The sequence below is a fragment of the Nicotiana attenuata genome, unplaced genomic scaffold (genome assembly GCF_001879085.1).
Source record: "Nicotiana attenuata strain UT unplaced genomic scaffold, NIATTr2, whole genome shotgun sequence".
NCBI classification, from domain to species: Eukaryota; Viridiplantae; Streptophyta; class Magnoliopsida; order Solanales; family Solanaceae; genus Nicotiana; species Nicotiana attenuata.
In genome coordinates this window covers 215,102-240,790 of record NW_017671553.1, presented here as the reverse complement: position 1 = coordinate 240,790, position 25,689 = coordinate 215,102, and the positions used below count along the sequence as shown (strand labels likewise).

Here is a 25,689-nt window from a genome sequence, read left to right as displayed (position 1 = left end):
AATACTATGAGGAAGATGCCTCCACAATCATCAAAGATGATAAAGGGAAAAACATTGAAGGATCAATCTCACTATCCCAAGATGACAAGAAACGCCTTTACCTCCCATGGTGTTACTCTGTAATCATAAAGGTCTTTGGACGTAGAATGCCACACCAATAGCTTCTCTCTAAGCTAATTAACTTATGGAAGCCATCCGAACAGTTAATCTTGATTGACCTGGGATGGGATTTCTTCATTTTCAAATTTAGTCTAGAGGAAAATATGGCTAAAGAACTACATCTAGGACCATGGTTTGTCTCTGGGAATTTCCTTTCAGTACGGAAATGGGAACCAAAATTTGTACCACAAGAAGCCACCCTCTCTACCACAACTATTTGGATTCGTCTCCCACAACTCCCAACAGAGTTCTACGACACATAAATACTGGAAAAGGTTGGCAGGAAACTAGGCAAACTACTAAAAATAGACTCATGCACCTCCCCCATCCTAAGAGGAAGGTACGCACGCATATACACTCAAGTACCCTTAGAAACACCAGTGGAAACATCTGTGATAATTGGAGGCCATAAACAAGCAGTGATCTATAAGGGGGAAGGCAAATTATGTACGACCTGCGAAAGAATTGAGCACATATCAAGGAATTGCAATTACAGGAAAACACAATCACCCACACCACAAGAAGCACCAGAGACTCCAGAAAAAATTACGAAACAAGGGGAAGAGAATGAATGGAAAACAGTTACCTTCCCAAGAAAGAAAAAACAAGACCAGCAGGATGAAAGAAAGGAACAGTGGAGCGTCAAACAACCAACACCATACACCACAAGCTCAATGGATTCAGGTAAACATGTTCAACGCAAACTCAGGTAAGTTGCTACAAACAAAAACTGTACAATATAATACCAAGGCAAGCAAACCCAGTCCAAAATCATATAGCAGGCCCAACGGCCCAATCAATAAATAAAACCCCACCCCCACTCCCGTGAAACTACTCCCACGCGGCCCTAGCCCAAAACTAACGCAAAACGTAAGGCGGGAATGGGTCCCGAGGAAACTGACATACCCCCACTTAGTCTCCCAAGATGAGACCCCTGCTTTAGGCCCATCCCCTGACGCAAAAGACCCCAATTTTGGGGTTTTGGATTGCAGCATGCTCAACTAATTGGGGCCCTCACCCAATTATAACTACCATCCCAAAAATTCAACCCTACACCATCGCCTACGCATCCTCTACCTCTATCTCAGAGAAAACATCTAATGGGGAAAAATCAACAGACACCATGAACACTCAAGTGCCTCACCTGAAATCACATTCAAATTCAGGTGAAAAGACATTTGCTGTCCATTCCACAAGATCTCTAATTAATTCAGAATCCCTCTCCCCAGGCACAATAATCACTGCCTCTTCCACTGACCAAGATTTGACATCAAAGGTAACAATTATGACTCAGACCCTTAACTTAATCGCCCCCATTACCCAAAGTAGTAAATCAAAAAAACACAAAAATGGAAAGAAAAAAAACAAGCGCCACCCTCTTTTGTGCCTCACTACTGCTACCACCAGACCACCTACCAGCATCCTGGCCGGAGGCAGCGCTGCAGGGACAGGGGTTAACCTACAATTTCACCCTGGGAAGCCAACCGGTGACTTTGATTGTCCAAAATCCGGTACACTTGGCGAGGGTAATGGTGGAAGCACTGAACAAGGCTCTGGCTACCTTTGGTCCATGCCTATGGCAGAAGATGGTGAACAAAGACAACATGCAACCAAACATTGACCCAACGATGCTCAACAGTTAAATGTCCCAAGTCTTTTAGTCAATACCGTTCTTCCCAGACCTTGGAATGGAGGACCCAGCAACGAAACCGATCTTTGTGACCATCGACCCCCAAATTCACCAAACACCATCATCTTCTGCTCCACCAGAGAAGAGTACGTTTCCACCACTCAGCAACATCGAAAGGGAAATCAACAAGGCCCTAGATCTCCTCAAAATGAAAAACTCAATAGATGCGGAAGGAACAACCTACGGTGTCACGACCCAAACCGGATGGGCCGCGACGAGCACCCGGTGCCTTACTCAACCGAGTACCAACATAACATATCTTTCTTATCATACTATCATGGTAAATGAGCTAGAAAACTCGTCATGAGATAACAACAATGAAACATAGGGGAATACTCAACATATGACGACCCACCATGATATGCAAACTTATACATGTGACATACGGGCCTATAAGGCCGACATGACCATTTGTAAACTCAAAACATAAGCCGAAAAGGCCATACAAGTATTCATACACCTGACATCTATCTACAAGCCTCTAAGAGTACCTAATATCATAAAGGTCGGGACAAGGCCCCGCCATACCAATCAATACATATCCAAAGCATACTGACCAAATAGGCAACTCCGAAGCAAGTGGAGTGCACCAACACCTTCCGCTGAACTGATAGCCTACTTGGAGGAATGTCAACCTATCTATCGGGACCTGCGGGCATGAAACGCAGCGTCCCCGTGCAAAAGGGACGTCAGTACGAATAAAGTACCGAGTATGTAAGGCAGGAAAACATAAATAAGAACAATAATGTAAAGAGAGATAGAGGAGATACAACCTGTAACATCTGAGTGCCTCTGGGGGCTACTGACATGAAATGCATAATACATATATATACATAAACTTTTTAACAAAAACATACGCCTCTGTGGGCATCATCATCATCATATCGTACCCGGCCTCAAAGAGGACTCGGTAAAAACGTACCCGGCCATCATAAGGCTCGGTAGAATCGTACCCGGCCACGTGGAGCTCGGTAAACCCAACTGATCAGTGGTTGCACAATAGGTGCCGTACCCGGCCGACTATAGCGCGGCTCGGTAGAGTAAAATATATACATATATATAATGCTTGCTCGACTCATGGAATCATGTTCTAAACCTTTCAGAGTGGCGTAAGGTCGTTGCACCTTCGATTAACATTATGGACATCATACCATCAATATGAACTTCACTAGGACTCAAGGATCATACATACTTTCTTAGAATAAATTTGTACGGAAAGAACAACATGGACAACCTTAGTTGCTAGGAGTAGATTCATTATGAAATAGCGTATTTATTTCACATTAGATCATGCCAAAAGAAAGAAGGAAATGCCTTAACATACCTTGTATATTCTTCCCAACCTCAAGCTATGCAATTTCACGGCTCCTTAGTCTACAATAAGAGAAATGACACTCTCGTTATCGTTTAAGCGTCGTAACTATTATGTATCGACCACAATCTATTTTACAATGAAACGGACAGCACCTCCCCTATATATATGACTTCACACTAGTCAAAACAATCACAAACAGCCCAACATACCCCTATCACTTCATACACAACACGACAACCATAATAGTGTCAAACAATCCGAAAATGTTGCGATGAACGACCAACAAACAACCTTGCCATTATGTGGTGTTTCTCCACACCCTTCCTCCTCTCAACTCCATAAAAACAGTAGTAAAAGAGACAACCCAATACCAACACGAAACAGCCCAAAAACAGTCCCACAAGTTCATCAACTCAAACATAATTTTTCGGTTTACTTAAACACGTTTCGACTTGTCTTTTCTTTCAAATTGAGAAATACAACCAAAAGTACATCATTACACCTCTTATCCAATAAACCAGCCATGAATTTAACTTAAAAATAAGTTCACAACCAGCCAACCATTGCACAAGATCAAACAACATACCATTCTTCCGAAACTAGCTAGGTCTATTCTTTACGATCGAGTTACAACTCGCAAACGCATAGATAATGGAAGGAGAAGCATAAGCTTACCTTGTACTGAGTATCACCCATGAAACCTGGTCCTTTTTACTCAAAAATAAGTTCCTCAACACGGATACAAGAAGGATAAAGAGAAACTAGCATGTTGTCCGGACTTTTCAGCACTAGAATCGCGTCGTAACACCCGGAATACCCTAGGGTTTGTGTGGGATTTTTGGGGAGGAGTTGCAGGGGTTCAATTAGGTTTTCAAAGTCTGGAAGATGGGTGAAATAATTGAGTTTATAATCCTTTAAATGTCCCCTCTTGGCCGACTTTAGGAGGTTTAATTGAGACCTCTCCTTTTGGCAAGTAGGTGATGCACCTACTTGTCACCTATCAGTCTGCGCTGTCTCACGAAAATGCAAATATCTCTCTACTTCAATATCGTATCAACAAAAGGTTTATTGCATTAGAAACTAGACTCATAGATCTTTAATTTAATAGGTAGATCATCCCCTAATTCCAAGTATATTGGGAGAAAAACTCAGTTACATTTGACCTAATTTTCAGCACATTTATGAATGGAACTTGTGATGACCTTTTTCCAACTTTTGTTCCACAACTCGCTTGACTTCAAAACATAACACCAACTATCGTACAACTAAAATAACTCATAATATAATCTCCTTATAATGTTAATAACCCTAGTATCATCCCAAAAGTACATGGTAAAACATTCCAACTTGTCGACTTTCGACGAAACTTATTTTCTTCAATTCGTTTAGCTTCTAAGCCTTCAAACCCTCTTGCTGCTTGGTACTAATGATCTTAAATATTTGTAACATCCACGTTAACATGATGAACTAACTTTGTAAACTTTTAAAAGATGATTCCCTTTCTGAGCTTACATTAATTGACTTATGATGTACTCTTACGTACGAAAACACGGGGTGTAACATACGGCCTCCTTCGAACAGACACTCTCCTACTGGACTCTGTCAAGGCGATAGAATTCAGTGTGGAGACCAGCAACGTGCTAGTAATATTGTGCCCCAGATCGATGACCAAAGATGGACTGAGGCTAGTGTCTCACCAATCTCAAGGAACCATCAAGCCACTGCTCAATCTGACTCCGATACTCAGCTTAAAGAGGAAAACCCAAACGTCTACGAAGGGGACACCACAAGGAATGGGGAAACCCCAGGAAGGTCAGCACCCAAACAACCAACTACCCCTAATGAATTACATCATATGAAATGTCAGGGGTAGAAACAACGCCGAGTTTAGAAGGCACTGCATGGATATGGTCAAGCTGCACAAGCCAGCTATACTCGTTCTACTGGAGACCAAGATGGTTGACCACAAGAAACTGGCTGAAGAACTACAGTTTGATATGATAATCCAATCGCCGGCTATTGGTCTATCTGGGGGATCGTGTTTATGTGGAATAGGATAGCATTAGTGTGGATGAAGTGGCCACCACCCCTCAGGGTATCCATGCCATGGTGAAGGTACTCCCTAACCATACCCCTTGGTTATTCTCGGCCATCTATGCTAGTAATAATTTAGCTGACAGGAAACTACTCTGGGAGAACTTAGTTACCATCTCCAAAACCTCCACAAACAAATAGTTTGTGGGAGGAGACTTTAATGAAGTCTTGAAAGCTAGGGATAAATTTGGGGGTAACCCGATAAACCCTAGTCGCAGCAATTTGTTCTGGAACTGTCTTAATGAATGCAAATAATTAGACTTAGGTTACAAAGGTAGTAAATTCACTTGGTCTAATAAGAGATACAACAATAGGACCTCTCTGATTCTTGAAAGAATAGATAGTTGTTTTGCCAACGAGAGTTGGGTCTCACAGTGCCCTAAGGCTACTGTGTTGCACCTACCTAGGACCCACTCTAATCATTGCCCTATACAAGTTATCCTAAAAGGGGGAATCCTTCAATAAAACAACTAGACCTTTTAGGTTTGAATCAATGTGGGCTAGCCACCCAACCTTTCCCAGCATCATCAATAAGGCTTTCCCTCCCAATTCCACCCTTATCCAATCCATTGAGTCTTTCAAGAGAATTGTGACTCAGTGGAACGGAAATACCTTTGGCAACATTTTCCATAAGAAAAGAAAAATCTTAGCTAGAATTGCAGGAATCCAAAGATCCCCTAACTATCAACACAGCAACTACTTTTTAAACCTAGAAAACAATATGACTAGTGAGCTAGATTAAATCCTTAAAAATGAGGAGGACTTCTGGAAGCTCAAATCTAGGATTAACTAGCTTCATGATGGGGATGCCAATACCATATTCTTTCACACTTCCACTCTCAATAGAAGGAGAAGAAACAGAATACTCTCTCTCAAAGATGAGAGTGGAAACTGGCTCTACGACCAAAAAGACATCCAAACAGCCATAATGTGCTTCTTCACAAACCTCTATACCTCCTCTCACTCACAAGCTCCCATTTCCACCACCAGCCACCTAACAATGTCACATAACCTATCTGACTCCAGAAGGGAAAGACTGGATAGGCCCCTTGAGATGGGAGAAATCAAAATGGCTATATTCTCCTTCAAGGCTCCTGGCCCTGATGGCCTCCACCCCTTCTTCTACCAAAAGTACTGGAGCATTGTGGGCAACTCTGTCTCTGACTTCTGCAAGCAATGCTTTACTACTAATTCCATGGATGAGACCATGAACCAAACTCTGCTTTGTCTCATCCCAAAATGTCCCCAAGCTTCCATGCTAAAAAACTTCAGACCAATTGGACTTTGCAACACAATCTACAAGTCCATCACCAAGATCATTGTCAACAGAATTAAGCCAATGTTGCCTGATATAATAGGGCATCACCAAGCTAGTTTCCTTTCAAATAGGAGAGCCTCTGACAATGCTATCATTGTGCAAGAGTACATCACTCACTTTAGGAAAATGAAAGGGAAACATGGCAACATGATCCTTAAAATTGATCTGGAGAAAGCTTTTGACAGGTTGGAATGGTCCTTCATCAGGGACACACTCCATGCCTTCAACTTTCCTCCTGGGTTGACCAAGCTTATTATGTCTTGCATTAGCTCTTCCAGCATCTCAATCTTAGTAAATGGAGCGAAGACTGAAGCTTTTAAGCCTTCCAGAGGCATCAGACAAGGGGATCCCATATCTCCTTACCTTTTTATAATGTGTATGGAGAGGATGTCCAGGTCAATCGACCAGGCAGTACTGGACAATCAATGGCAACCTATAAGTATCAGTAGGTCTGGTCCAAAAATCTCACACCTTTTCTTTGTTGATGACCTCACCCTGTTTGCCAAGGAAAGCAAGAGGAACTACACCTCCATATACTCTTTCTTGCAGTCCTTCAATGAGAGCTCTGGTAAAAAATCAACCTTACTAAGTCAAGAGTGCTCTTCTCCTCTAACACATCCCAGGACATCATGGAATATCTCCTCAATGCTCTATCAATCCAAGTTACCACCTCATTTGGTAAATACCTTGGATTTCTCATATTCCATAAGAGAGCCACTAGTGCAGACTTTCAGTTCATAATAGACAATATGCAATCCAAATTGGCTGGCTGGAAAACAAGTTGTCTCAACATGACTGGCAGGACCATCCTAGCTAAATCGTCCCTAAATAGTATCCCTAACCATGTCATGCAATACATCAATTTTCCCATAAAAATCACGAAGCAAATTGATAGAATTCAAAGGAATTTTATATGGGGCACCACCCCAAATAGGAAAAAAATACATCTAATAAATTGGGACAGGGTTAAAAAAAAGAAGGCCAGTGGAGGGCTAGGTCTCCAAAAAGCTGAATTGAAAAACAAAGCATCCCTTGCAAATCTGGCCTGGAGGACTTATCACAACACATCAAGCTTGGCCAGAGTTCTCATCTCTAAGCACTATAATTGGAACCATACTCCTAGAACTCTTAGATACCCTAAATATTCCACCTGGCAATGCATCCTCAAGGGCTGGGATACATGCAGGAAGGCAAGCAGATGGGTGGTCCACAAGGGAAACAGGGTTAGCTTCCTAAACTTATTGAGTTTCTAAAGTATTCGCGAAAGGGTTGGTTATATTGAGACAATAAATAAATGAAAGATTTAATATCTTCCATTACTACAACTTGTAGCGGGGTAATATATATGTGAAAAGTTACCCTCTTTATTCTCCAATTTGTACTATATGAATTTGCAACAATAAAGTAGAAGTTTATTGATATACAAACCTCATAATAAACTTGGAGTGATTCATAATTGCACACGTCATGGTGTAAATCTGAAGTTTATCGATATTAATAATTTATTCAGTTGGCATAATTGGTTTAGCCATGTTAATTTAAGTATAATGTGCAAAAATAACAGAGAATTCACATTGGTAAATATTAAAGAACTAGAAAGTTCTTTACGAATTCTCTAATGTTGCTTGTTCTCATTAATTAATAGGCCAACTAAAATTGGGATTGAATCCCATGAATACTGAAAATATCAAAGGTGAATATGGGCTCATTCACCTGCCATGTATACCACATAAGATGCATCTATGAGATGGTTACATGTGCGATTATTACTAACCCGCAACCTGGTGTTTGCGAGGTAACTTGCTCAATAATTTAGTTTAGAGCATATTCAAGATTTTTTATTCAAGATAGTTCATCTTGATAAGTTGGTTTACATCACAGTTGGTTTAGCAAAATGATTTATTGAGTGCCTCCACTTAATAGCTCAACTATTGCTTATGAGAACAAAGTTATATATATCAATTTGATATACGTTATATACGAAAGTATATTACACTCTCCCCTCACAAATGGTTCGGGGGCAGGAACCAAATAATTTTATATTATTATTATTATTGTGCGGTGTATATTTTGATTAATACCATAACACACAAAGGTGAGTTTCCAAGGTTGAGGAAGCAAGTTAGTTTTTTTAACATGAGGGTGAGACAAGATAAACAATTGAGAAAAAGTTACATGGAATAAATTATTATTTATATATCTAGATCCTCGAATAAAATAATATGAACTTGAGGTTCATAAAAAGATAATTCATTTGCAATATATTGCAAAGCATGCCAGACGCATTTGCTAACCCAAATAAAGTAACTATATTCTATTGCAAATGCTCCTATTAAGTCCTAGACGGACAAAGTCTATGGTACGCTTAAAGCATATTGACAAATCGGTTTCAAATAAACTTCTTGATAAACAAGATGAGCAAATTATCAAAATGATCATAATAAGGAGGTAAGTGATCTAGAAGATCACATGACATAACACTTCATAAAAACTCAGGAGAGGTTCGGGTACCTGAAAATATGAATGAAGAGATCTATATGTTATGTCTTTATGAAAAATATTGGAATCGATATAAAATGTTCATCGACGACATCTATCATAGCGCTAAGTATAGATGAGGACCTCAAGTCTATCGAATACAGACACAAATATGTTGGCCAAATAGAAGAGACACAATTCAAATAGAATTGATTTCATATGAAAGACATGTAGTTTTGGACATGTAGTTCAAACACTTGAAAGTATAAAGTCAATGATATGTGCAATCAGTTTTCGATATCTTATTTGTCTAGCATGACATGAAAACTTGATATGCATCTAATTAAAGTCTATTATATGACTTATATGGCTTAACTTATATAACAATCCTTGAAAGATTCAAATCCCTTAAAGCATATACAATTCTTCGTCCTGAAGTACCACATCCTAAGTACAATTTGTGCACATATGTATCTTGCTATAACTATAAGCATGGTAATGTGATAGCGATAATGTTTACCCAATAGAGATATTGAAAAGACCATTTCACGACATTATATATCTATCAAGAATGATTATTTCTAGGTGCAACATATTCATTGAAGTTAGTGTGGATGATTTATTCACCAAATCTCTACCGACATCAAACTTCAAGAAGCTAGTGCACAATATTGGAATGCGAAGGCTCAAGGATGTGAATTGATGCTCTCATCAGGGGGAGTTAATGCGCGTTGCACTCTTTTTCCATTACAAGGTTTTGTCCCACTAGATTTTCCTTGCAAGGTTTTTAACGAGGCAACCAAAACGCGTATTATTAAACATGTGTACTCTTTTTCCTTTACAAGAAGTTTTTTTCCACTGGGTTTTATTTTAGTTAAGGTTTTAACGAGGCACTTATTGAGTAGACATTCAAGGGGGAGTATTATAAATAGAATTGTAATTAAAGTGAATGTCTATCTTTTAGAGAGTTTGTTACTTTGTGGCTAAGTCATTTTTCCCCTATAAATAAAGAGGTCTTACCCCATTGTAAATCTGTCACGACCCCAATTCACCCTCCATGAACATGTCGTGATGGCACCTAGTTCCTAAAACTAGGTAAGCCTAACAGTGCGGAACAAACAACATAACTTGCGAAAACAACTAATTAAGGCTGAACATTTATAAGAAAGTTGTATAAAACTGCTACTTGGCACACACAACTCATAATAAATGCGGAAGTCTAAAATCTCATCCTAAAACCCGGAAACTCACGGGAAACACAGGCTAATAGAAATACTGTAAATGCTCTAATCTCCAGGGGGAGCTACCGGAATCCCACATCCGTAGTCCCAATATAAATGCGCAATCACAGCCAGGAGATACACAGAAATGAAGTACAAAAGACAAGCAACAGGTAGTACTGGCCTAGCATGCTTCACGTAGTACAGTTAAGGCAACTTAAGCAATTAGACAAGTTAAATCAACTAAACATGCTTTCCTACTCTAACACAGGCCATAATTGCAAGTAGAATGAAGCAAATATGAAAGGAACTCAATCGCAATATCTTAAGTAAAAACCGGATTTTCAACAATTGGCTCAAGTACGCGCTCGTCACCTCGCGTACAAGGCACTCAAATACCAAATAACAAATCCTAAGGGGAAAGGTCCCCCATACAAGGTTAGACCACTTACCTCGAACCGGCTCAATATCAACTAGAAATCACGCCCTTGCCACGAGTATCCGACACCAAATGGCCCAAATCTATTCAATTCAATTACACATTGTAAATAACATCGCAAACAATTGGTTTTGCTATTTAATTCAAAGCTACGGCGTGAAATTAGGTGAAATGACCAAAATGCCCTTCAGGCCAACACCTCGTAATCGAATAATTTTCACATTTTCAGAACCCTCGTACTCTCACGAGTCTAACCATATAAAAATCTCCCAAATCGGAGATCAAATGCCCACTCAAAACTCAATGGTTTAGCCTATGAAGTTTTACCCCATATTCTTCCAATTTTGATCCCAAATTCGAATTTTAATGATGGATTTAACTACAAAATGATGAAATGTAACTAGAAGGGGTTAAAGAAACGTTATCCAATAATCTTCTCTTCAAAACCCTCTGAAAATCGCCCTTACCCGAGCTCAATTTGGTTTTTCTAACTTATGAAATCAAACCCTCGAATTTTCTATATCAGAACAGGCATTTCCGCTTCTGCGGACAAGGGACCGCTTATGCGGTCCCGCTTATGCGGAAACAAGCCGCTTCTGCGATCTTCAATTAAATGGCCAGGATCGCATCTGCGATAACGAAGACGCAGGTGTGGACGCGCATCTGCGAGAGACAATCCGCTACTGCGGAAACTAGGGGCCACTGGGATTCGCTTCTGCGGAGGACAAGCCGCTTCTGCGGCTCCGCTTATGCGGGAGAAGAACCGCTTCTGCGGTTTCTGAGGGAAAGGGGCAATAGCCGCTTCTGCGGCCATCTAGCCGCTTCTGCGGCGCCGCATCTGCGGTTCCCAAGCCGCAGATGCGAAAATACCAGAAGCAACAAGAAATCAGCCGCTGCACACTTCTCAAATTCTTCCGTTAACCACCCGAAATCATCCCGGGGCCCCCGGGACCTCAACCAAAAGCACCAATAACACCTAATACCTCATTCAAACTTGTACCAATCCTTACACCACCTAAAACAACGCCGGAAAGTCGAATTAATCAATGATTTGAGCCTAAAAACTTCAAATTCCATCAAAATACATTTTTGATCAAAAACCTAACCAAAACACGTCTGAATGACCTGAAATTTTGCACACACATCCCAAATGACACAACGGAGCTACTTCAACTTCCGGAATTCCATTCCGGCCCTCAGATCAAAAATTCACTATCGGACCGGAAACTTCAAAAATTCAACCTTCGGCATTTCAAGCCTAAATGAGCTACGGACTTCCAAAATACATTCCGAACACGTTCCCAAGCCCGAAATCACCTAACGGAGCTAACGGAACCATCGGATTTCCATTCCGAGGTCGTCTTAACACTGTTCCGACTACGGACCACTTCTCAACACTTAAGCTCTCATTTAGGGACTAAGTGTCCCAAAACTCTCCGAAACTCTATACCGAACGTCCCGGCAAACCAAAATAGCAGAAATGAGCTTAGGGGAAGCAGTTAATTGGGGATCGGGGCGTTAATTCTTAAGACGACCGGCCGGGTCGTCACAAAATCATCCCAAATCAATAAGAATTCTCTCTCCCTACTTTTCTTTGCAATATTCTTCTTCTTCTTTTATTGTTTTATAACATCTTTTGATTTTTGTTTTCTCAAGGTGGGATCACCTTTTTTTAGGGCCAATGATAAAAATAGAAAATTTCGGTACCAATATTAATTTTTTGATCCCGGTAAAAAAAGGTTTTGAAATGAATATTAGTTGGATAAAAATATCCTCTCATTCAAAAAGCAGCAGAAGCAGAACTGAATAGCAAAAGATAGAAGACGAAGGAGAAGAGAGGTGACAACGAAGGAGAAGAGGAATGTTGAACGTGTAGGATTTTAAATTTGGGTTCTATGAATAGAAGTTGTTTGTGGCTAAAAAGATCCATGGGGTTTTATTTCTTGATATTTAGATTATTGTTTTAACACCAATGTGAATGAATTTTATTGAAGAAACAATATTTCACCATTATTAGGATTGAAGCTTTTGAAGAACAGACAATTGAGTTTTATGAGTTATTGAAGTTTGATCCAAAATTGTTTTTAGGATTTGTTGGGATTGTGATTAGGAATCAATGGTTGAGATTTTATTAGGTGTAGAATTGAGGAAGCTAAACTGAAATTTTGTTAGCAAAAACGTGATAAACCTTGAAGAACGTTATTGATCTATTCGTCGAATATTGTCATTCCACAAGTTATACCGCAAAGGTAATACTTTACACTAACTCACAATATCTAACTTATGAGATACTCTGTAACTCTTACCTAAGGAAAATATATCTCAGGGACTTTGAAGCCACAACTTATTCTTAGAGATGGGTATTATGGCAGTTCGGATTGGATATGAGAATTTCAGTTTGGATTTTTGATTTTCGGATTGAAGAAATGACAATCCAAATCCAATCCAAATAAGTTCGGATTAGATTGAATTTTTTAAGTTCGATTTCAGATTAATCGATTTGGATATTATAGATTTTCGGTTTTGAGCATATAAATTGAGTTGTTTCTATTTCTTACAAAAATGAATATACAAATGAAGTACTCATGTTAAATTGCATGAAAAGTTCCTCATTCTTGCCGCAATCATCAAATAAAGTATTCAAGTAATGAAATTATATAAAAATAATACAACAGAGACATTAATAAGGCCGATAAGAAGTAGCAATAGTAAAATCATGTCCAAATAGAAAGTATTCTAATAGTAACTTTGTAATAAATATTGGATATCTGAGATAATATCTAATGGGTATGGTATTGAACTTATTACTGTTGGCATATGGATAATGGATCAAATATAAAATATAAAAACTTCAAATTTTCGGATATCCAAAAATCCATAGTACTAAATCCAATATCCAAAAATTTTAAAAATTAAATCCAAAATCCAATCTATAATTCGAAAATCCAAAATTCGAATTTTGGTTTGGATTTTAAATTTGCCTAAACTATGCTCACCCCTACTTATTCCCCATGGACAACACTTTACACTACCTTATTGTGCCTAACTTATGAGATAGTTTACACCTGCCTCGTAGGCAGAAAGTTAGATGAGAGGTTTTGAAGCCACAACTTATTTCCCATGAATAACACTTTACGCTACCTCATTGTGTCTAACTTATGAGATACTCTATGACACTTGTCTTATAGGCAAAACTTAACTAAGGGACTATAAAAACCACAACTTATGCCTCATGGGCAATAATTTGTGCTACCTCATTGTGTGTAACTTATGAGATACTCTATAACTCTTGTCTTACACGCAAAACTTAGATCAAGAACTTTAAAACCACAATTTATGCCTCGTGGGAACAATTTAAGCTACCTCTTTGTCTTAAGTTATTTGATATTCTATAAACTTAGTTTTGGACTTTAACCACAACATATTCCCCATGTAAGTTTCTAGAAAATAGACTCCTATTGGGACCGTTAAGAGCTTTTGATGAAATTAGGAAGAGAAAACAAAAGAAATATCAAAGAAAAGAGAAAACTGGAAGTATGTAGCCCAAAAAATTATTAAAGGGTATAAAGGTCATTTATCACAGTAAAAAAATACATAAAGGTAAGTAAATCAACGTATTCTTTACCTAGGCCAAAAAATAAATAGTGAAGCCATGAAAGGTCACACTGTTATTTCCTGTATTCCTAACGAGTCTGTGTCTCCCCAGACTCCATTTATGGGATCAAGCTGGGTATGTTGTTGCTGTTGCTAGCAAGTTTGTGTCTAATATTAGTTGGGCTTGAAAATTACTTACAATCTTGGATAGTCAAGCAATATGTTTCCTAATTAAGCCATGTACATTTATTAATTCATGTATATCTCACCTATCTATGACCTTCAAAATTGTCCAGGAAAATAGATGCATGCAAAAACCAGTCAATGATTAAGAAATATGTGGAAATTCAAAGTTAGTTGAATAAGCTAAAGATTTCAAAAAAAAAAAAAAAAAACAGAAATATTAGTTGCTTCAAGCAAAGAATAATAGGCAAAAGGATATCCAAGATTAACTCATTTCCTTGTCACTTGGTCTTTACTGCAGCTTTCAAATTAACTTAAACAGAAGTTAACAAGACCCTGTGCTTAGAAAAGGAAAGAGAATGAGTACAATACAAAATCAGTCATCACGCCCTTTACCGTGCAAAGCAGAGTGCTGCTGAAAGATGGAGCCAATTCTTGTGTTCATTCAACCACCTGAAGTAGGCATTCCTCCATGAATTGTTGAAGAAAATAGAGCCTAACACTCCCCAAAATGCAACAATAAAACCCAACGCCATCGATATATAGAACTCTTTAGATGGAAACTCATCATCATTTTCTTGAGAAGTACTAATATTGCTGTCATAACTAACATGAGGATTGGGAGGAGCAAATGTAGGACACTGTGGAAGAGGACGGCCACATAACTGAATATTCCCACCATAAGTTGAGGAATCAAAACCTTGCAATTGAGTGCTTAACGGTATTCTCCCTGACAAGTTGTTATTTGACAAGTCCAACACACTAAGAAACGTCAAATTAGAAAGGCCTATAGGGATTTTCCCTGAAAGCTGGTTTCTTGACAAGTCAAGTACCTCTAACATCTTCATTGTACCAATTCCTTCAATGATATTTCCTGTCAAATTGTTTCTTGATAGGTTCAACGATAGCAATGCATTCATTCTGCTAAAATCTTTAGGGATGTCACCAACCAGTTCATTGCTAGAAAGATCGATGGTTTTGAGTAGCCACAAGGTATTTTGGTACTCTGACTCTTTGTTTTTCCATTGGACTAATGCATCGCCATGGTACAATATACCTACTCGAGGGACATAAGGATCAAAGTTATAGCTCACACTTGAACCATCTTGCAAAAGTTGCAGTGTGGTGAAATTGCTGAAACATTGTGGAATTCTTCCAGATAAATGGTTGCCAGAAAGGTCCAGTATTTGAATAGATTGAAGCTGACATATACTTGGAGGAATGCTACCCGAGAATTTGTTGAATCGAAGGCTCAGAATGCCCAAATAAGGTAACTTAGTCCCTATCCATTCTGGGATATTTCCACTCAATGTATTTCTTCCCAAATCCAAGACACTCAAACCTCGGCAATTCTTCAAAGAGGCAGGGAACTCTCCACTTAAATTGTTTTTACGCATGTATAGAGAGGTCAAGGTTGTTGAAGAACACAAAGAGTCTGGAATGCTTCCAGATATACGGTTATTGGCTACATTAAGGATCATTGGAACAGACATAAGGGTCCAACAATCAGGAATCTCTCCGGACAAGAGATTTTCTGACAAGTCAAGGGTTGTGGCTGAACGAATTTCACATATGGAGTTAAGTGATCCAGAAAACTGATTGTTGTTAACGCGCAATTCACTAACCAATTGAGGAAATCCTGGTAAGGGCCCTGAGAAATTGTTATAACTGAAATCTATGACAATGGGACCAACAATATTAGCTGATAAATCATGTATCTTTCCACTGATTTGGTTGTAAGAGAGATTCAAGTATGTTAACACGGGAGGCAACCTTGGAAACCAACTAGGCATTGTGTCTGAGATACTAGCAAGAGAGATATCCAGATATCCGTAGTTATTTTGAGTTTGAAGCCATCTTGGAAAATGATGCCCAAGATTACAAGATGAAAGACTTATAACTTGTAGTTGAAAACATGGAACCCAATCAAGGCTAACATTCCAAGTCAAGGAGTTGGAAGACAAGTTTAAACTTATCAGGTTGCAAAGGTTGGAAAGATGGGATTCAGAGATTGTGCCTTCTAACAAATTAGAAGGTGCAAGAAAAATTTCAAGATTGTAAAGTTGCCCTAAACCTTGTGGTATCATCCCATGAAAATGATTATACCCCAGATGCAACTCTCTCAGAGACGGAAATAATGCCAAGTCTGGTAATGACCCTGTCATTTGGTTAATAGACAAATCAAGATATTCAAGACTGGAGATTTGTCTAAAGCTTTCATGGAAAATGCCATTCAGCAAATTGTCTCGTAGCCTCAATTCCCTCAAGGATGAAAATCTAGTAAGATTAATCAATGAACCAGTAAGTGCATTTTGCTCAAAGGACAAAAGTTCAAGTGATCTCGTACTCCCTGATAAGATACTAAGCAACTCTGAAAATGGTTGGCTTATGTTATTGTCTCTTGCATCAAGAGAGCGTAAACGACTCAAATTCCCAAAAGATTTTGGTATCCCGCCTTGAATACCAGTGCTAGATAATTTAAGATGTTCCAAATATTTCATGTACCCAAAGCCACTAGCAATTTGACCTAAGTCGTTGTATGAGAGATCTAGGCTAGTAAGACTAGAGAAGTTAAACAACCAACTATATATTGCAGGAGATGAATATCCATTTAAAGAGATGTCGAGGACGGAAAGACTGGCAGAGGAAATATTAGCTAAGACAAGTGATGAAGGATTGACTATAGGGAGATGACAGGAAGATAAATGCAATTCCTTCAAATTAGGGAGCTTGATTACCTCTTGCAACCAGTTTTTAGCTTGCACATAGGATAAACTTAGATCTAAGTACTCCAAATACAATAGATGAGAAAGCCACTCAAGGTTCTTTACTTCAAAAAAATTGCCACCAAGATCAAGAACCTTTAAGTAGGTAAGATTTTGAAGCTGGGGAGGAATTAGACCAGTAAAACCATTGGAACTAGCTTTAGATGAGAAATTTAGGTACTCTAGTCCTTTGAAGTAACCGATATATTTTGGTATTTCGCCTCCAAAATCATTGGAACTAAGGTCCAAGTACTTCAAATACTGCAACTTAACCAATGAAGATCTAATAATACCTCTCAGTGTGAAATAGTTACCTTCACCATCAGGAGTGAGTTGGATGCTCCCACGAAGATTTAGGACGAGTATATGGCCAGTAGTGTTACTGCATTTCACACCCCTCCAAGAACAGCATTCCTCATTATCATCTTCATTTCCCCATGAAGAAAGCAAATCATGTTCGTCTATGAGACCTCGTTTGAACTCGAGAAGAGCTTCCCTCTCCTTAGTTATGCACAAAACTTCATGATTCCCTCTTGAAGTTGATCCAAAAGCAAAGCTCTGATGCAGGATCAGTATTGATAAACAAATCAGAAGCAAATGAATTGGTCTGCAGTGTTCTTTGCTATCCATTTGTGTGTGTGTGTGTGTGTGTGTGTGTGAAACAGCATATGCAAGAGGCAAATGAGGACTTGAATGTGAGGGAAAAGGAGTGCCCACTCCTTGATATATACATTTTGAAATAAAGCCAACTCTACCCATTTTGGCATCAATTGTAAAATGTATATATTAAGCAATGTTCCATAAATGTATTCAGGACAAGTCTACCCACTAGCTGTAGTCAAGTGGAATAAAAAATTCAATATATGTATTCATAATCAGAGATTCATTAGTGTAGAAAAAATTGTGCCTTGGTAAAGAACAAACTATTTTTTCGATCTAATCATTAATCCAATAATTTGTACTGGTAAAAGATAAAATTAAATTAGTAATTTAAAAGAAAATCAATTGTCTGAGAAACTTTTTATTTAATATTGAAAACAGTTTTAAAGAGCTGGAAACAAAAATAAATAACAAATCATGCTATAACATTATTTTTGGATTTCAAGACTTCCCAAGTCTTCCTTTGACTTTTCTAAAGTCAAAAATACAGATAGATAGAAGTGTACTACTTGTGGCTGTGGAGTACTCCAAGGTCAAAGATGTTGAAATTGTATACACAGATTTAGATATACCTTTCATTTTTCTATAGTTGTTGATCTTTTTTTTTTTTGCCCATGCATCTAAAATCAGGAAGAGAGTCTACTAGTTATATAATTCGTAAAGATATAGTATTCGATTTTCATTGGACCTCTTCATTTCATAATCTTCTGTAATCTGAATACAACTTGTCATAATTTTCTGTAATCTGAATAAAATAAGGATACTAGGTATATTCTTTGAAATTTATGTCATGACATAACTGTATAGTGCTTTAGAAATGTATTTATCAAGCTCTGTTCAGTATTTTGATTTTGAACTTAAATAGCTTAATCTATCTTGTTATACGTACATGCTAATTTGAGTTAGTGGCTTTTCTAAAACACAACCACAAAGCTGTATCCAAGATTTGCCTTACGACAAAATCATGGATTATGTTACTAAACTGGTTATGTTTCCATCATTGAGAAATTTGATGCTCAAATATAAAATCTTCAAACTAGATCTCAAGACTAAAGGAGGAGTATAAGTTGAGGAAGTTTGAAGGCAAAAAAATATGCACAAACACATTACTTTAGGCATACCACATCGCTTTTGTCTTCGCCTGAATGCAGCATCTATGCAACCTCCATCAGAAATCTGCAAACTCCAAAAACCCAACAAAGTAAAAGGTTTTCATCAATTTCTTGCTTGAGCACAAGATGAGAGAGAGAGAGAGAGAGAGAGAGAGAGAGAGAGAGAGAGAGAGAGAGAGAGAGAGAGTCATAAGTAGCCATTAATGATTAAAAGCTACCTCTAACTTCATTCCTTCATGGAAGCAATTAGCTACTTGTAATAAATGAAGAATATTATAAGTAACAAACATAATGGAGGAACAACGACTTCTGATAAAAAATATGTAATAAAAGCAAACACAAATTCCATAGTACAGAAATCTAACATATAGCAATAACATTAAAAGCAAAACAACTGTCAAGGAAAAATACAGTTTAATTTAACTCTTGACAATGAGTAGAATACAAATTCAGTCATCAGGCCCTTAGTTTAGCCTTCAACCTTGCAAAGCAGAGTGCTGATGAAAGATGGAACCAATTATTGAGTCCATATAACCACTTGAAGTAGGCATTCCTCCATGAATCGATGAAGAAAATAGAGCCTAACACTCCCCAAAACGCAACAATAAAACCCAACGCCATCGATATATAGAACTCTTTGGATGGAAAGTCATCATCATTTTCTTGAGAAGTACTAACATTGCTGTCATAACCAACATGAGGATTAGGAGGAGCAAATGTAGGCCACTGTGGAAGAGGACGGCCACATAGCTGAATATTCCCACCATAAGTTGAGTAATCAAAACCTTGCAATTGAGAGCTTGATGGTATTCTCCCTGAGAAGTTGTTATTTGACAAGTCCAACACACTAAGAAACGTCAAATTAGCAAGGCCTATAGGGATTTTCCCCGATAGTTGATTTCTTGAAAGTCAAGTACCTCCAACATCTTCATTGTTCCAATTCCTTCAATGATTTTTCCAGTCAAATGGTTTCTTGATAGGTTCAACAATAGCAATGCATTCATTCTGCTGAAATCTTTGGGGATGTCACCAACTAGTTCGTTGCTAGAAAGATCGATGGTTTTTAGTAGCCACAAGGTATTCTTGTACTCGTACTCTTTGTTTTTCCATTGAACAAATGTATTGCCATGGTAGGCTATAAGTCCTCGAGCGATAGCTGGATCGAAGTCATAGCTCACACTTGAACCATCATACAAAAGTTGTAGTGTAGTGAAATTGCTGAAACATTGTGGAATTCTTCCAGAGAAATGGTTGCCAGAGAGGTCCAGTATTTGAATAGATTGAAGCTGACATATACTTGGAGGAACGCTACGCGAGAATTTGTTGAATCGAAGGCTCAGAATGCCCAAATAAACTAACTTACTCCCTATCCACTCTGGGATTTTTCCACTCAATGTATTTCTTCCCAAATCCAAGACTTTCAGAGCTTGGCAATTTTTCAAAGAGGCAGGGAACTGTCCACTTAAATTGTTGTTTCGCACGTATAGAGAGTTCAATGATGCTGATGAGCACAGAGAATATGGGATGCTACCAGATATATTGTTATTGGCTACATTAAGGACCAAAAGCCCGGGCATGGGAATCCAACAATCAGGATCTCTCCTGACAGATGATTTTCTGACAAGTCAACTGTTAAAATGAATGAATCAAGTTTACATATGGAGTTAAGCAATCCAGAAAACTAATTGTTGTTAAGATGCAATTCACTAACCAATCGAGGAAATCTTGGTAAGGGCCCTGAGAAATTGTTATAACTGAAATCTATGACCATGAGACCATAACTTTGACCAACATTATTTGCTGATAAATCATGTATCATTCCACTGATTTGATTGTAAGAGAGATTCGAGTGTGTCAACATGGGAGGCAATTCTGAGAACCAACTAGGCATTGTGTCTGAGATACTAGCAAGAGAGATATCCAGATATGCATAGTTATTTTGAGCTTGAAGCCATTTTGGAAAATGCGGCCCAAGATTACAAGATGAAAGGCTGATAACTTCTAGTTGAAAACATGGAATCCAATCAAGGCTAACATTCCAAGTCAAGTAGTTGGAAGACAAGTCTAACTTTTTCAAGTTGCAAAGATTGGAAAGATGGGATTCAGAGATTGTGCCTTCTAATAAATTAGGAGGTGCCTGAAAATTTTCAAGATTGTAAAGTTGCCCCAAACTTTCCGGTAAACCTTGCAGTCTATTGAAAGAGACATCCAAGATTTTCAGCTTAGAAAGTTGCCCTAAACCATGTGGTATCATCCCATGAAAATGATTACACCTCAGATACAACTCTCTCAGAGATGGAAATAATGCTAAGTCTGGTAATGGCCCTGTCATTTGGTTACCAGACAAATCAAGATATTCAAGACTAAAGCTTTCATGGAAAATGCCATTCAGTAAATTGTGTCATAGACTCTAATTCCCTCAAGGATGAAAATCTAGTAAGATTAATCAATGAACCAGTAAGTGCATTTTGCTCAAAGGACAAAAATTCAAGTGATCTATTACTCCCTGATAATAGACTAAGCACCTCAGAAAATGGTTGACTTAAGTTATTGTTTCCTGCGTCCAGAGAGCATAAATGACTTAAGTTCCCAAAAGACTTTGGTATACCACCCTGAAGATCATTTCCATATAGATTAAGATGTTCCAAGGATTTCAAGTACCCAAAATCACTAGCAATTTGACCTAAGTCATTGACCGAAAGATCTAGGCTAGTAAGGCTAGTGAAGTTAAATAACCAATTATATAGAGTTGCTGGATATACATTAAAGGAGAAACCAAGGCTTGAAAGACGGGCGGAGGAAATATTAGCTAAGACTAGTGATGAAGGTTTGATTATGGGCAGTTCACAGGAAGATAACTGCAATTCCTTCAAATTAGGGAGCTTGGTTATCTCATGTAACTAGTTTTTGGGTTGCAGATTGGATTCACTTAAATCTAAATAATCCAAGTAGACTGGATGAGAAAGCCACTCAAGGCTCTTGACTATTAAAAAATTTCCACCAAGAAAAAGAGCCCTTAAGTAGGTAAGATTCCGGAGCTGGGGAGGAATTGGACCAGCAAAACGATTGAAACTAGTTTCAGATGAGAGATTTAGGTACTCTAGTCTTTTGAAGTAACCGATAAATTTTGGTATTTGGCCTCCAAAATTATTGGAACTAAGGTCCAGGTACTTCAAATATTGCAACTTAACCAACAAAGAACTAATATTACCTGTCAAATACGTGAACGTGTTACACGAAGATTGAGGACGAGTATATGGCCAGTTGTGTTACTGCATTTCACACCCCTCCAAGAACGACATTCCTCATTATTTTCTTCATTCCGCCATGAAGAAAGCAAATCATATTCGTCTATGGGACCTCGTTTGAACTTGAGAAGAGCTTCCCTCTCCTTAGTAATGCACAAAACTTTTGCATGATCCCCACTTGACATTGATCCAAAAGCAAAGCTTTGATGCAGGATCAGTATGGATAGACAAATCAGAAGCAAATGAATTGATTTGTAGTATTCTTTGGTATCCATTTTTAGCTAAGACTAGTGATGAAGGAATGACTATGGGAAGTTCACAGGAAGAAAATAAGTAACAAATCATGCTATATAATATTTTTGGATTTCAAGACTTTTCCAAGTCTTCCTTTGCCTTTTTGAAAGTCAAAAATACACATAGATTTGAAGAGTACCCCTTGTGGCTGTGGAGTAAACTGAAAAAGGAAAAGGAAAGAAACGGACACACAATGGCAATTGAAGAAAAAACAAAGTGCCAGTAACAATCTTAATTAATGTGAAATACTGGAAATAAATAATGTACGGAAAAGACAACTCCAAGATCAAATATGTTGAAATTGTATACACAGATATAGATACAGTTTTTCTTTTTGCCCATTTAAAAGCAGGAAGAGAGTCTACTAGTAATAAAATTCTTGAAGATATAAGATTACATTTTCATAATTTTCTGTAATCGGAACCGAACTTGTCACTCCAATTTCAGAAAAGAGTAGATAAAATCCAAGTGCCATTACAAGTATAAAACACTAATAAGGCTAATGACTGTACTTCATCAATAGGTATTACTACATCTTGCTTTCCTTAATTTCTATTTTAATGTTTTCTTGCACATCTTATTTGAGATAAACAGAACGAGTTCTCAAAAAAGTTCTTTCATATCAAAGACGAGCCTTTTAAAAAAAAAAAAAAAAAAGTGGGGGGGGGGGGTGGGGGGGGACACTTCCGCAATATTTGTGGTCAAGCCGTGTAAATGGCCTCTTGCAGAAATGCAAGGTAAGACTGGTACAGTGGCAGAGCCACGATATCCGCTAAGGTGGTTCAAAAAAGAAAAAAGTTGGTTGCGTCATGGCGTACACAATATACCTTTGTGGTCCGGCCCTTCTCCCGGACCCCGCGCATAGCAGGAGCTTAGTGCACCGGGCTGCTCCTTCTTTCGCAATATTTGGTTATTTGTTCACTACAAGTGATGATAGTCAACTTAACCTTTCACAAGTTTTTGAAATATCCAATTCACTCCTTTTGTGCATTTTATCAGAAATTTATAGCACACAACTTCAGTAAGGTTAATAGTTTCCAATTTATCTATTAATTAATAGAAAAGGAGAAGGAAATCAAGTAAAAGAGAATATGTTAGCAGCTAGCTACCCAGATATAAGGGTTTAATAAATTGGCTCTACACCAAAAGTAGGGTCATAATAATTAATGAAGTTGGCAAAAAACTATTAAGAGAATACGATTCAAATACAAGCAAAGACCAAAAAACTATGACTAGACCTTAATTTGTTTCCAATTCCAAGTTCTTAATTCAATAGTGACAGAAAAAGTTGACTCACATTGTTTTGCTAGCTCCGCGGCAAAGCACCAACTGGTAGAGAGTTCTCATGGCTGCCAATATTGCTACAATCTTGAGTTTTTACTGCTAATAATTTTTGTATATGCATGCTACGCTGCTTTAGTTCCATAAATCTTCCACTCTTTCCCGTTTAAATTCAAGGTTTTCGAAACCCTTTTGGTTTTGATTGCGGCGCCAAGGGTGGTAAGAAAGAAATTGGGAAAAAAAAGTGTGATAAAAAGGAGTGCAAAAAAAAAGAAAAAAAAAGAGGGGAAAAGGGTAAAACCAAATTGTATATGACGTGGCAATACATGGCAAGGCATAGGTTTGGGGACGAAACAGATAATATCGTTATATAACCATCGTTCCCTATAAAAAACTAATTTTTTTTTCAAAATCGCTTTTACATTATATTAGTATCCGTCGCGCGCGTTGCGCAGAGAATAATAAATATAATTTGTATAAGAATATATATGTTGTAAAAGACGATAGATATAAAGGATCGTGGAAATGCTATTTATTTTTGGAACATATAAATATAATGGATATTCGTATAAATAGGTTAGTAAGGAACACAATTAAAGAAACGTTCAGTTATTTCCTAAAGTCCAATAATGTTCTCTACGGCCTCAATTAAAGCAAATCATTGTATACCAGCTAGATTGCCATAAACAAAGGTTTTTAATGCCTTAAAAAATTCAAGAAAACACCCTAGTATTTCAAGATAGATAAATCAGGCTTCATAACATACCGTTATGGGGAAAATTACTTCTTACTTTGCACAACCTTGACATCCACAATATACACTCTATTACAGCAACTTCCCTAAGGTGCTTTATGGGGACACGACATGCACAAGTAGTTGCAAAAAGAACTCATAAATACTATCATGGCATGATTAAACACGACGGTAAAAGAATTGCACGTAGTGATCCAATCTCTGCTAAATCCAATTCTAGAGCTGCTTCGAACTGAAATCTTTTCAAGATGATTCTAAGCCAGAACATCTACCGCAGAAACATGAAAGAAATGTTTGAGAATGTGGCTTCCTCTACTACAAAGCATCATCTACATTGTGCATTCAGTACTGCATTTCCGCACTTAGTCCATGCGAATGCCAGAAAGATCCATAAGACAAGAATGGGCTCCTATGATGTACAATATTGAATATTGGCCAGAATGTTTCACACTTTCTTTTATCATCATTAAGGTGTATTGCCAGCTTCAAAAACCCAGAAACAAAGAAGTCAAGGTCTGGAAATTCCAATCAAAAAAATAAGAAAAAAGATTACTCGATTCTACCATGCATCAAATTACTAACCTTCTTTCATATAAGCATCCAGCTCATGTAGGGTAGGCTCAATCAACTACCAACCCTCGGGGCATTTTATATGATTTGTCTTGACACGCTTGTAAATTTTGCAGGACTTTTCATCTGAACAAAGGAAATCCAAGAAGATGTCAAAGAAGGATAACAACCTCACATATGAAAGTTCGTCAAGTAGATGTTCGTCATCCTATAGTGTGCAAGCCATTTCTTCAAATAGTGTAGTTAGGGCAACAAAGACAGATGATTGCATTTGAAATCGAGTAGGAATCAGGTTATTACCATTTTTATTATTTCTCCTCTGGTCTATTTCATCTATTTTATCAAAAGGTTTAAAATAAATAGAGAGCAAGTTGTTGTTGGTGCAATGGGTTCTAAATTTAGATACTTCTCTTTCTACTTCCCTAAAAGTTCTAAGGGGGTTGTGACAGGGAGAGTAGAGCTGTTGTTTCTGGAAAAAAATATCGAATGCAAGGGAAATCTAGCTCTCCTGCCCA

At 38.0% G+C, this 25,689-nt stretch overlaps 1 protein-coding gene and 1 pseudogene across 1 annotated transcript; both read right to left on the bottom strand.

Moving 5' to 3' along the window:
• Positions 1-14,698: 14,698 nt before the first annotated feature.
• LOC109208951 (LRR receptor-like serine/threonine-protein kinase FLS2) lies at positions 14,699-24,045 on the bottom strand. The gene is made up of 3 exons (XM_019372107.1): positions 23,867-24,045; positions 19,037-19,091; positions 14,699-17,813 (listed from the first exon to the last, which is right to left on the bottom strand). The coding sequence occupies exons 2-3, from the start codon at positions 19,067-19,069 to the stop codon at positions 14,883-14,885; spliced, it is 2,964 nt and encodes a 987-aa protein (XP_019227652.1). The 5' UTR covers positions 19,070-19,091; positions 23,867-24,045; the 3' UTR covers positions 14,699-14,882.
• LOC109208952 lies at positions 19,283-22,895 on the bottom strand (annotated as a pseudogene).
• Positions 24,046-25,689: the final 1,644 nt, after the last annotated feature.

Bases quoted from the DNA above. Each gene is read 5' to 3' on its own strand.
- LOC109208951 (XM_019372107.1), bottom strand. From the start codon at position 19,069: ATGCTGCATTCAGGCGAAGACAAAAGCGATGTG. The intron at 17,814-19,036 runs GTATGCCTAAAG...ATCCTGCATCAG, and splicing joins GCGAAGACAAAAGCGATGTG to AGCTTTGCTTTTGGATCAAC.